This window comes from Rhinatrema bivittatum, chromosome 7 (assembly GCF_901001135.1).
Source record: "Rhinatrema bivittatum chromosome 7, aRhiBiv1.1, whole genome shotgun sequence".
NCBI lineage: Eukaryota > Metazoa > Chordata > Amphibia > Gymnophiona > Rhinatrematidae > Rhinatrema > Rhinatrema bivittatum.
In genome coordinates, this window is record NC_042621.1 from 85,982,258 (window position 1) to 85,995,861 (window position 13,604).

Here is a 13,604-nt window from a genome sequence, read left to right on the forward strand (position 1 = left end):
CACACAAACACAAGCTCTGACAAAGACATACACGCAAGCTCTCACACAAACACATACACACAAACTCTGACAGACACACATACATATACACAAGCTCTCACAAAGACACATACAGACAGGTTCTCACACACACACACACACCTGGCCTCCTTTCTCCAGGCCATGGTGGGATGAGCTCCACCATGGCCCTGCCGGCCTCCTTCCAGTCTTTGCTTTGGCCCTACTGGGGGGGGGGGGGGGGGGGGGGGGGTGGGGGGGGGGAAGCTGCGAACACACACATGCAGATAAGAGGGAAAACTGCCATGGCCTTTCCTCGTTTTTGTCTGCCGGTGGGTCGTTCTGCCTGTAGCCCCACAGCCTCTCCCTGCTGCCGCCACCTGCCTAGGCGTGCTGCCCTGTGCAAATGCACAGGATGCACCCCTGGTCATGCCGGGCCTGTGTATCACTCCATGATGCGACTGTACCTTGAGTACTGGGTGCAGTTCTGTTCAACCCATCTCAAAAGAGAGGAACTAGAAAAGGTGCCGAGGAGGGCAAAAAAAAAAAAAGGATAAGGGGAATGGTAGAGACTCTCCTATACTGAGAGGCTACACAGGCTTAGAGCTCTTCAGCTTGGAAGAGACGGCGGAGAGGGGGACATGATAGAAGTTTATAAAATCATGAGGGGGTGAAACAACTAAGAATAGAGGACAGTCCATGAAACATGTGAAACTAGATGGCAGCAGATTTAAAACATACGTAAGAGGAGTTTTTTCAGTTAATGCACAATTGAGCTGTGCAATTTGTTGTGGGAGGATGTATTCAAAACTAGTAGTACAGCAGGGTTTAAAAAAAAAAAAAAAAGGTTTTCCGAGGATAGATCCATTAGCCAATTACTAGGCAGGCACCACTTGAGATTTGCCAACTCTGACTCCCCAATTAGCATGTGCCAGGCTCTCCCAAGTGACCCAGACTGGCCACTGTCAGAGACAGGTCTGACCCAGCGTGGCACTTCTTATGTCCTCATCGCTTTGGGTATGGAGTAAAGAGCATCTCCAGCCATTTCTATTCCTTCTGTCTCACTATTATCACACTGCAAGAAACGAAGGACCTGTCCAGGCATTTTACTTCTTTTCATGATGCAATTGTGAATGTTCTGTTTTCGGGTTTTTTTTTGCATTAGTAATTGGTGGGTGGAACCGACGGCGACAGTTTAGCTGAAACCGGTGTTTCCATTAAGATAATTTATGCAGACAAATGCTGGACTTCTTCACTATTACTGAACTGGCTCTTCAGAGAAAGATACACAACCCAGGAAATGTTCTGTGTAGTGGGGGAGTCAACCAGACACCGGTCTGGACAGTCACCTGTGCCTCAAACTATCTGCCAAGGGCTGCTCTGAACATGCAGCTGGTATAGCAAGGGATGCTTCTTCCATCATCAGCATTCGGTACCCGTCCGGGTCTCGTAAATAACCTGTGCACCTCATAATAACAACGGGTATTTGGAGAAAAGAAAACCTAAGGTCCTTTGTATCTGCCCATTACACCATCATCTCCTGAGTCCCCCAGAGATCAAGTTTCTTCTCCATTATGGCAAATAACCTCTCGAGAGAGAGCACCCAGTGCCACATCTTACGTCTTCCAATGGATGGGAGTCTGCAGGAATAAAGGATTTAACTTTCAGCGGATTCATCTCCCTTAAATGAAGGACCATCTTAGCGCATGCGATAAAGCACCTATGATTTTACATATATTGGACATTCAACAAGGTAAATGTGTTTTAGACCTTTCATGTGGTGGTGTGATTTTTATTTTTCAATTTTTTTTTTCCAACCATCTGTATGTGGTGTATATGCACAGCTCCTAACTCAGCCACAGAGCGGGAGAGAGAGATGAAGGAACTGAAACTAGAATCTGAGAAATCTGGGAATAAAGGATTAATGTCCTAACAGACTACGCAGAATTTTAATGAATTCTACATTTACCTTCAGGAATGGGAAAAATCCCGGCTACAGAAGCTTGAAAAACGTAATACACACCGGATGGCCTTAAGCCGTTTGAAGAGAAGTTTTGCATAAATCATGTCAAATCGGAAGCTTATGGACTCAGTGTCCTACATTAACTGTTTCTGATCCTAAAGTGCATTTGCAAGGGAAACTGACAGCGCCAAGGTCCGGGATAAAAATCTTGGGCATGACTCTGGATGCACATTACGCATGCAGATTGGTAAGCTTGTTAAATCTCGCTTGCTTCATTCATGGAATATTCATAAATCTCCATTTTTAGACAAGAAAGATTTAGCTGTGGTTCTTGTCTACGCCAGGGGTGGCCAACTCCGGTCCTCCAGAGCCACCAACAGGCCAAGCCTTCAGGATCTCCACAATGAGTGCGTGCATGAGAGAGATCTGCAGGCACTGTAAACATGCAAATCTCTCTCATGCATATTCAATGTGGGGATCCTGAAAACCCGGCCTGCTGAGGGCTCTTGAGGACCGGAGTTGGCCACCCCTGGTCTATGCATTAATTAAATTGTGTTTAGACTATTGCAATGCTGTATACGCAGGTTACCCAAAAATCAGCTTCAAATGACAGAGAATCTGGCAGCTTGCCTGGTTACTGGGAAGCAAGCAAGCCTGGAACACAACTGTCCTAAAGGCATTACATTGGCTATCGGTTAGCCAAAGAAGCCAACTTAAAATTAGTTTTGTAGTTTTTAATGTTTAAACTGTTTATTGAATAAAGAAAAATAACAATACAAGTAAACGTGTAGTACACAGTGGCTTCTGACGCACACCATACTGAACAGCATAACGTTACATATTTAACATTTTCACCCCCAGCAGAAAGACAAGTCATTAAACCAAAAATGACATGAGCAGCAATTACCACTCTTCTTAGTTTTGCAGTTTTTAAATTGTTAAATAATTTGGTTCCCTTTCTCTTAGCTCTCGCATACAGGTTCATGCTCCTGCGAGAGTTTTATGCTCAGCACAGTGTATTTTAGTATTTTGGCATTTAATAAAATTTGTCCACACATACCACAAATAATAGTTCAAGGCGGATTACAAAACATTAAATACATACCGAATAATAGTAGAAAAAACCCCCAGGATAAATGTAAAATAATTAAAAACTAAACAGGATAGACATTTTGAGAATTTATATCAAGAGAGCCTGAGCATATCAAGGCCATAAGCCTGCTCCTTCCTGAAAACTTCCCATAGTGGAGAAAGCCTTTCCTGGAGTAGAGCCGTTTCATTGGATTCTTGCTCTCTAGAAACAGAACTCTAGGGTTGCTCTGAATATTTTTATGGAACTGTGCAAAGCGAGGCTGTTCTGTGCCACGTTTAGTTAAACACTGCTTATAATTTGTAAGCTTGCAGTATATTTTATATTGCTCGATATCTTTAGGCTTCTATTTATTCTAGTACTGTAATATACTATTTTTATGAAATTTGACTTTTGATATATGAACTTTAGCTGTTGCGCACTGCTCTGTGGCCTTTGTGGGAGGGGAAGTCTGCAAAACTGAAAAGAAATAAATCAAATACTAAAGATAATATTTCTGCAGTAATCAGATTTCCAGTTGCTCACATCTTTGGCTGTATCAGCAGGGGAAGGTAAAGCCACTAGACAGCTTGAACTTGCAGTCATCAATGGCAGGTTAAGAAAGGATGTTCTAAGGTGGCTTTTTTTGGGCTGGACTTACTCAGAGAGCAGTGCCCAGCTGTGGCAGGACAGGGAAACCCTCGCCCTACTCTGCAGACTTGGATTGGGCATCCTGCCACATCTGGTTGCAGGGCAGGGGTATTCAATCCCGGTCCTTCAGGGCCATGAACGAATCTGGTTTTTAGCGGAACCAAACCATCCAAGTGAACCTGATTCACGGACAAAATCTACGCAAACAACATCTGACAAATATGCAGTGAAAACGCCTTGAAAACCAGAGCCCTCTGTGACCCTCAAGGAGAGGAAGGTAACTCCCCTGCGTTGGGAGCCCTGAAGAATGCAGATTACCCCTGGGCTCTGAGCAGACAAGCCCAGTGAGTTTGGACTGTCGACAAAGCTCAGTTCTGAAATGTACCGCGCACAGGAAAAATCCATGCCAAGGCTTCCTGTGAAGTCAGTCTCTCTGCCTTTCGAGCACTTCAGCAGAATATTTATTTAAGGCAGGGAAGGAGGAGGAAACCTATGGACCTACCTGTCCTGAACCAGCCATCATCCGTGAAAGCATCTTTAGTTTCCTGAGGCTTATTCCAATATTCTCGGAATACCGATGGCCCCTTGACTAGAAGTTCCCCTTCTTTGTTCTCTAAGCCAGGGGTCACCTAAAACAAGAGATTTAAAAAAAAAAAAAAAAAGAAACAAGCTCAACTCACACTGCACATACCACGTCCATCTTCCAACAACGCACATCTAGCGCTTTAATGGCATCGCATTGCTTGCATGAGGGTGAAAGGGCATGCCTTCCCAGGTCTGGGCTGCAGCAGAGACCATGCCAGGCCTAGCTGAGATACTGTTGCGGTTTGGTACTGGGCCCAAATCTTAGAAGCAGCAGCTGCGGACGCCGCCAGATGCCAGCTGTACCACTTGGCAGCAACAGCTACCAGTTGGCCAGGCTTGGATAAAAACGCGAATTCCCCATCGCCAATGAGCAATGGAACAGAAGCCTCCTCTTTTTTTTTTTTTTTTTTTTTTTACTGTTATTTTTGGAATCGTTAACACGCTGTTACAATGACTACAATCCTGGAAACATCCTACCCTTTTGCATGACTAGGCTGTGCCGATGCCCAGCTGACAGGCCCCTGCTCCATTCCTGCAGGGATAAGGGCCGGGATCCTAAGGCTACGTTTAAGGCAGTTTCGTCAAGGAATGAAGACCGACCACCATCACTCAGTCTGCTCCCGACAGCTAAGTAATCCTCTTGGGCCCACAAACAGAACCACAGCAACACAGAACATTTTCCATTACTGAGAAAGCATCAGAATTTTTCTGAACCCAACCAACAATCAGCCCCGTGAGACATGCACTAAAGGGGGTATTGCCTCCACAGATATCCCACGGCACATACACAAAACCCTAAGTGGGTATTTTTGTCAAGAACCCGTGTATGAAAATGACTTCAGAGGCAGGAATTCAGCCATCGCAGAGCTTGACATGGCTGGTCAGTAGTGGGGAAACCTTCAGTCAGATTCCTGCTGCTCATACTGTCCTTAAAACACGCATACTTCCTATGGACAGCAGCAGATGTGCAGGCCCCTTACAGGCGAGGGGGGCGAGCATAGGCCCATGAATGAAGAAGGAATACCATTTCATCCATCATCCACAGAAGAAGACCTAGCCAGGAATTCATTTCTCTTAGGGAAGCTGCTGCACGCCAGTTCTCGACTTGATGACCAAGCTGGAAGCCCTCGGCTGTGGACAGCCTGCTCTCACCTGAACAACGATTAGCAGGATCCTTCATACCCCTCTTAGCTCTACCTATGCTCCCCAGGCGCCTCCCTCCTGTCAGTTAATGTTATTAGGGCAGGATTGCGACAGTGAAATAGTAATACCCTGACATTATGTCAATAGTGTGGTTCTTAGAGGGCTCTAAAATAGTCATGGTCAGTGTCCAAATGGGGAGCGAGAGCCTCTCTGCCGCTTGTACCATCTACAAATGGCATCGCTTAATGGCTTCCATCTGTTGGTATCTGCTGCGTGTTGCCAGGTCCCCCCATCATATATAGGGAAGTCCAGGAGCAGCAGTGGTGAACGGAGACAGGAGGTGAGAAGCTGCAATCAGGAACCTTACAACTGGAGCCCTGCTTTCCCCACCGACCCTCTACATAGCCATGAGCAAGTTTCATTATTTTGGATTCTCCCCCACTCCACCACCGCATGCATAAGTCTTAATCTCAGCCCTGCCATGGACATGCAGCAGGTCACCCTCTTTCTCTGTGCCTTCGTTCATACAGCTGTAACTGGATAAGGACGAGATTGCCCTCTCCCCTTCACAAATGGCGCTGATGTGGAAAGGATTGTGAATTGTGTGGAAAGGAAAAAGACAATTCTCCTGTAGCATTAGGCCCATGGGGTGATGACCTGCCTGGAAGTTCAGTTTACCAAGCTGCAAAGGTCGCTCTGGGGTTTCAGCCCTTTGAACACCTTTAAGTGTGCACACACGACTGTACAAAGGCCAACCATGGCTAAGTGCACTGTAAACCGGGTCCAGTGACCTACTGACTGGACGACAGCGGGTGCACAGTGTAAGGACAGGAGCTTCCAGGCACAGAAATAAAAAAACGGATGGATTAATCTCATGACTGCAGATCCCCGTCTTTTAACGTTTGAATTTTACCTCTTTTCACTGGCAGAAAACAGACTGGGGCAGTCAGAAGCTGGGGCTCCTCTCACCTGTAGATCGGGGGGGGGGGGGGGGGGAGGGGGGGGCGACCTGTGCCTGGGGGTGGGGGTGCTTTTCATGGAATCATATTTCCTTTTAGCTGTTTGACACTGCTAAACAGGCTCCCTTTCCATGCTTGTATTTTTTTTCCTTCTCTATCCACCACTAAGGAAATGAAAGAATATTTCCCCTGGGAGCACTTGAAACACAGAAAAGAGGCTGCAACACAAGGGGCAGCACTTAGCCCACAAGCAGCATCTATCAGCTCACAACGTGGGCCAAAAAAAAAAATACAGAGCAGGCAGCATTTCGGCCACCAGCTGACTTTACAGCTCTCGCCGGGAAGCAACTCCAGCTCCAGGCCACCTGCAGGATTCGGTACTGCCAGATCCGGTCTAGGCCTAGTTACAAACCACCACACACGTGTGCCCTAAAAAGCTCCTCTCGTTTTCACCACCTCCTGCTCAGTGCCCCCCAGTCCAGCACAGTGCCACTACAGCTGGAAGGGGGCTGAACGGAAAATGCAACTAAATACAAGAAAGAGGCAGAACTCTTAGGTCACCCACTAAAATGAGGGGCTTGTCCAGGCTTTTTGGCACCCAGCCAAGTGCATTCTGGTAATTTTAGCACTTTTTCCTACTTAAATGACTCAAAAGCTCTGCACCACAGTGAGAATTTATCTCCCTGCACCGCCAGAGGAGAAAGGGTCATCATTATGGGGTCTGCACACTCTGCCAGTGGCTTCCCCAGATGCTCAGCTGGAGGTGAGGTTCCTGTAAGGAGGTGGTGAAGTCATGGGGGGGGGGGGGGGGGGGGCACACACACACCTATTTTGTCTTTAAAATGTCTTCCCCTGACCTTTCAACCGCTCCATCTTTCTGCCACCAACATCAGAACGCATCTCGCTACAATCTGAAAACCAGGCCTAGCCCTCAAATCTCTCTCCTGAAACCGGGCAAAGCCACGAAAAACACCCAGGCCGGAGGTGCTGTAAGGGGAAAGTGACGTCTGTGAGGAGCTGCAGCAGCGCCAGAGTCAGAGGGTTGGGCATGGCACCCCAAGACCCGACACTGACGCTGGAAAGAATCCCCCAACAACTGGGCGAAGAATAATCAGAGCAGGATTCAGGCTGCGGTAACACAGGCGCCAAATTCCAAAAGGTGCCCAAAAACTGAGGCTCCCCCCCCTGCTGCTCCCAGATTCTTCTGGGGGACGAAGAACCCCCAGCCCCCAATTCTCTACCTACAGGTGCCATAATCTTAAATCCAGCCCTGATAACGATGATCTTTCAGAGATTCTCAAAACTCCCTTGTTAGCAACCCCGCCGGTGTCCCTGTAGGTCCCGCACGGCCTTTAGAAGTGAGCAGTCTGAAACAGGCTGGAAACATCCTCTGCAGGCAGCATTGTAAACACAGTGGGGGAAAGGCCAGCCTGGCTGGCAATTAGTTTTTGACACCATTTTCTTCCCAAATTAGATGTGAAACCTAATTCCCAACCTGCAGGCCCCCCCCTCCTCCCCAGGCCCAGAGCTGGCTCGCAGGCTCCTGAAGATAATGAAAGAGGAGAGGTTGCCAGCAAGGCTTCCCTGCCACACAGGGTCTGCGCTCATTAGAAACCTTTCCAAAGCACCCGCTCTTCTACTACGTGGGACGCGTGCGACCAATTATCTGCCGCCTGCATGCGGTATTATCAGGACCTCTTGCTAAAACCCCACTATAACACCATTCCCACTCAGAAACCAGGGAAATAGGGATCACCCGCTCCACTCAGCCCCGTCCATTTGTACCCGGATGCCAGCTTTTGCTCGTCTGAATTCAGACCTGAGGAAGAGAGCATTGGGTGGTGAAAGCTAGTCCAGGAAGGTGGCAAGCCCAGTCCGATAAAAAGGCATCACCTTGTACTTTTTCTGTTTGCTGACCTTTTATGTTCTGTGCATTCACCTGCGGTGAAAATAATTTAATCCATTTGTACCTGGATACTTGATCAATAGTTTAACACCCCTATCCCCCCACCACCAACAAAGTCCCCTGCGTGCCTGAAGCCTGTCCCTGGGTTTGGCTCCTATAATCTCCGCTGGAAGTCTGCTTCAGGCGTCCCGCACCCTCTCCCCCGACGATGCCCCGTATCCAAAGTATTTCTGCACATTCCTTTCCAGCTTCCCTCTCTCAGGAGTCATGCAATGCCCTCCCCCGCTTCTCTTCCTAGACATCTGAATGCCTGTATCATTTCTCCCCTTTTCCCTTCTTCAGTTGATCACACAGACCGCAGGAGAAATTACCGTGGCTCCCCCCCCCCCACCCACACGCGCAGGGTGAAGGGCGGTGGATAAAGCCCGATCCGGTCTGCCCAGCTGCAATTCTTCTAAGACTTTTCTAAAACAAGGGCGAGATGATGCCGGGGTGGGGGGCAGATGTATCAGATACAGGGTCTGCGCCTTCCATTCCCCCCCCTCCCCCCTTTTTCTTGCTCCCAACACGCGAGGCAAGACATCTGTCATCCTGAGGTAAATATAATTCCTGCGAGGGAGCAGGCGAGGCGTTAGAGGAGAAGCCCGCCATGTGGCACCGTGCTGCTGCCGCCGCCGCCGCCGCCTGGCCCCGCACTCAGGACCTCACCCCCCCCCCCCCTCTCTATACTGTATGCACAGCGGGGAGTGAAAGGCTCATTAAAATCTTTGTTTTCTCCGCATCCTCTCAGCCTCCGTGTACACGGGCGGCGGGGAGCGTCTGACTGAGTAACAGATGGCAGCGGTGGGGGGAGGGGGAGGGCACTGGAAGGAAGAGAGCCGAGGGGAGGCGAGGCGGCACCACTCGGGTAGTTTGCTGCCTGCTACGACAGCTTGCACGCGGATAAACAACGAGATAATTAAAAAAAAAATTATTTTTATTTATTTATTTTTTTTTTTTGCAAAACCGAGGCGCTTTCTTTACTTCTTGCTGTCAGTCCATATTACAGAGCTGGGGGCTACAGGACCTGAGCACAGACAACTAATGGGGTGGGGGGGGGGGGAGCTTGCAGGTCTGCAGGGCCCCATTTTCAAAGGAACACCCCCACCTTCATTGTGAAGAAAATGCGGGACTGCTGGGGCCCCCGAGGACTTGGCACCTGCTTTACGTACATGGGAGCATGCAGGGGATTTCAAAATGACATCAGCGCGCCTACTTTCCCTGCCCCAGCCTGGGCAAATGCTTCTGAAAATGTGTTTCCCCTGTGTCAATAGCCGGTGTTTGTCTTCCATAGCTCAGTTAGTGAGTGCCAAACACACACACACACAACTACAAGATCTGATCACCGAAGAGCGACAGCTGGGAAACTCCAGCCTGGGAAATAAGGCTCACACCACAGAAATCAAAAGCCAAGCTGCACATTTAGCGCTCTCTAACATTAACCCTCACCCTGCTACACACAGAGAAGCAACGCGGGAGACTATTAAAGAGAATAAATACAGCTCTGCTACCATCATCAGCCCCCTCTCCTCTCCTGCTATTCCAGTACCAAGCCTCCCCCCCCCCCCCCCGCCCCCAGCTCTGTCAATGCATCTCCATTCTACCCTGCAGCATCTCGTTACTTTAATACACAGATACAACCCTTCCCCCATTCAGTTCTACCCATGCACCTCATCCTACCCTCAGCACCCCTGCTGTTCCAGTACCGAGACCCCTCGCACAGCTCTGCCCATGCACCTCATCCTACCCTCAGCACCCCTGCTGTTCCAGTACCGAGACCCCTCGCACAGCTCTGCCCATGCACCTCATCCTACCCTCAGCACCCCTGCTGTTCCAGTACCGAGACCCCTCGCACAGCTCTGCCCATGCCCCTCATCCTACCCTCAGCACCCCTGCTGTTCCAGTACCGAGACCCCTCGCACAGCTCTGCCCATGCACCTCATCCTACCCTCAGCACCCCTGCTGTTTCAGTACCGAGACCCCTCGCACAGCTCTGCCCATGCACCTCATCCTACCCTCAGCACCCCTGCTGTTTCAGTACCGAGACCCCTCGCACAGCTCTGCCCATGCACCTCATCCTACCCTCAGCACCCCTGCTGTTCCAGTACCGAGACCACTCGCACAGCTCTGCCCATGCACCTCATCCTACCCTCAGCACCCCTGCTGTTCCAGTACCGAGACCCCTCGCACAGCTCTGCCCATGCACCTCATCCTACCCTCAGCACCCCTGCTGTTCCAGTACCGAGACCCTCGCACAGCTCTGCCCATGCACCTCATCCTACCCTCAGCACCCCTGCTGTTTCAGTACCGAGACCCCTCGCACAGCTCTGCCCATGCACCTCATCCTACCCTCAGCACCCCTGCTGTTCCAGTACCGAGACCCCTCGCACAGCTCTGCCCATGCACCTCATCCTACCCTCAGCACCCCTGCTGTTTCAGTACCGAGACCCCTCGCACAGCTCTGCCCATGCACCTCATCCTACCCTCAGCACCCCTGCTGTTCCAGTACCGAGACCGCTCGCACAGCTCTGCCCATGCACCTCATCCTACCCTCAGCACCCCTGCTGTTCCAGTACCGAGACCCCTCGCACAGCTCTGCCCATGCACCTCATCCTACCCTCAGCACCCCTGCTGTTTCAGTACAGAGACCCCTCGCACAGCTCTGCCCATGCACCTCATCCTACCCTCAGCACCCCTGCTGTTCCAGTACCGAGACCCCTCGCACAGCTCTGCCCATGCACCTCATCCTACCCTGAGCACCCCTGCTGTTCCAGTACCGAGACCCCTCGCACAGCTCTGCCCATGCACCTCATCCTACCCTCAGCACCCCTGCTGTTCCAGTACCGAGACCCCTCGCACAGCTCTGCCCATGCACCTCAATTCTGGCATGCCTAATAAATCATGTGCTCTCAGAGAGACCAAGTCATATAAAAAAGATAAATACAGAGACTGAAAGAAGTTCCTGTATAGAAAAATATTTACAGTGTTAATCCAACACCTTGAAGTAAAGAAAAAAACCCAATAAAAATGTACAACCACAGCTTCCCCATAAGCAGAGCAAACTTTCTATTGATGAGATTATTGCTCTTTAGGGTGTGCCACTAACCAGCTGGCAAACTGTTGTCACCTCAGGCCCCACAAAGGTACAGCAGGGCCTGTGCCCTCACCTCATGCCTCACATAGGTACAGGTAACAACAGGGCTTGTGCCCTTACCTCATGCCTCACATAGGTACAGGTACAACAGGGCCTGTGCCCTCACCTCATGCCTCACATAGGTACAAGTACAACAGGGCCTGTGCCCTCACCTCGGATCCCACACAGGTACAACAGGGCCTGTGCCCTCACCTTATGCCTCACATAGGTACAAGTACCACAGGGCCTGTGCCCTCACCTCGGATCCCACACAGGTACAACAGGGCCTGTGCCCTCACCTCATGCCTCACATAGGTACAGGTACAACAGGGCCTGTGCCCTCACCTCGGATCCCACACAGGTACAACAGGGCCTGTGCCCTCACCTTATGCCTCACATAGGTACAGGTACAACAGGGCCTGTGCCCTCACCTCGGATCCCACACAGGTACAGGTACAACAGGGCCTGTGCCCTCACCTCATGCCTCACATAGGTACAGGTAACAACAGGGCCTGTGCCCTCACCTCATGCCCTGGCACAGATGCAGGTACAGCAGGGCCTGTTCCCTCCCTCATGCCTCACATAGGTACAGGTACGTGCCGTCACCTCAGGCCTCGCACAGGTACAGGTATAGGTACAGCAGGGTCTGTACCATTATCTCAGGCTCTGCACAGGTACAAGTACAGCAGGGTCTGTGCCGTTACCTCAGGCCTCAGACAGGTACAGGTATAGCAGGGGCCTGTGCCGTCACATCAGGTCTCACACAAGTATAGATATATCAAGGCCCTTGCTGTGAGATCTATCTACACTCATGCCCTCCTGCATGCCCTTGCTTGGACTTTGACACAAAGGCAAGAGCTGGCAAACACTGTATTTGGAGGAGAGAGGATATGCCAATGGCATTGAGACAGAGAGAGGGAGGGATGTGGTGTAGTTGGCTGACGGACGCTGTGAGCGCTGTGTCACATATATGTATTGGAGGCCCAGACTGCTCTTTGTAAAGGTTGCTCACTTTTGCTGCTGACTCTTATCTTGGGAAATATTTTGTTGATGGCAAAGTTTGCAATTAAAGATGTGTTTAATTGGGCCCCAAGAGTGACTAAGAAAGCACTGGTGGTGCCTGATCCAAAGAAGTGCTTTTAGGCAAAATGTCCCTTCTGGTAACTTGCTCTCTTTTTCCCAGCTTTCTTAGGCATTTTTTTTTAAACAATGCTGGGGGAAAGAGAGGGCCCTTCCTGGGCCGAATACAAGGCACTGAGGTGTCACCAGAGACAGTGAAGGTGAGTGACCTAGCACAGACCCTCCTCTCCCCTGTCAGCTGCATACTGCTTCCTTCTCCTTTCCTCCTCTAATAGTCGTAAACTTTCTCCACCCCTCTTTCCTCTACTCTCTGCCAGGGTCTCTGTTTCGCACACAACAGGTGTAGAGTGAGCAACGCGGGATCTCCTCAGGCGACTAACACCTGAAGGCCGAGACAAATGTGCAGCAGAAAACTCTTATCATTAAATGTGTCAGACTCCAAAAAAAAGATATGAAATTAACATTAGTTCTACATCTGCAAATTGTGTATGAACTAAAACACATCTCTCACAACCTAATTATACAGGCAGAGAGAGAGAGAGCGCAAGGGCACTAGATTCCACACAGGACCGGCCTGTACCTGAATGTACATACAATGTTTACATCCTTTCATCAGTCACATGAAGGGAGTATATTCAAAAGCCGCATAATATATGCACAGCGGGGTTGAAGCCACGGGTCAGACAAGCATCTCTTCACAACAGTGAACGTTGTAGTTCACAGCAGATAAAGACCAACCGATTCCTCCAGTCTGCCCTTGCAATGTGCTCACTGACTGCCGAGGGGAGAATTTACCCAGGTAGCTGCTTAGTTGCCCGGGTAAGTTCCTTTGTAAACAGTCCTCCCCACATAAGCTGCGTCGAGTGAGTCAGGGGATGTGTGCATGGTATAGGGCTGTGGTTCTCAACACACCTGACAGACAATGCTCACGTACGTGACACATTGCACATTACATTTAACAGCTATACTAATTAAAAGAAAATCCTAGATATTATTTTATTGTTGAAAATGATGCAGGAGAAGGATAACCTATTCTTTAATTTCAAAAACTGCTTATCATTATTTAAAATTTTTGTGAA

The 13,604-nt window shown here is 49.7% G+C and overlaps 1 protein-coding gene across 4 annotated transcripts in view; it reads right to left on the reverse strand.

The window, feature by feature from the left end:
• Positions 1 to 13,604, reverse strand: part of ACSF3 (acyl-CoA synthetase family member 3) — a 162,029-nt gene that overhangs the window by 90,026 nt on the left and 58,399 nt on the right. For all 4 annotated transcript variants that reach the window (XR_003857722.1, XM_029608610.1, XM_029608609.1 and 1 more), the window contains one exon: positions 4,183 to 4,309. Coding sequence is in view for 3 of the 4 variants with exons in the window: in XM_029608610.1 (XP_029464470.1) it covers positions 4,183 to 4,309 (127 nt within the window). In the remaining variant the exon portion in view is untranslated. The remainder of the gene's footprint in view (positions 1 to 4,182; positions 4,310 to 13,604) is intronic.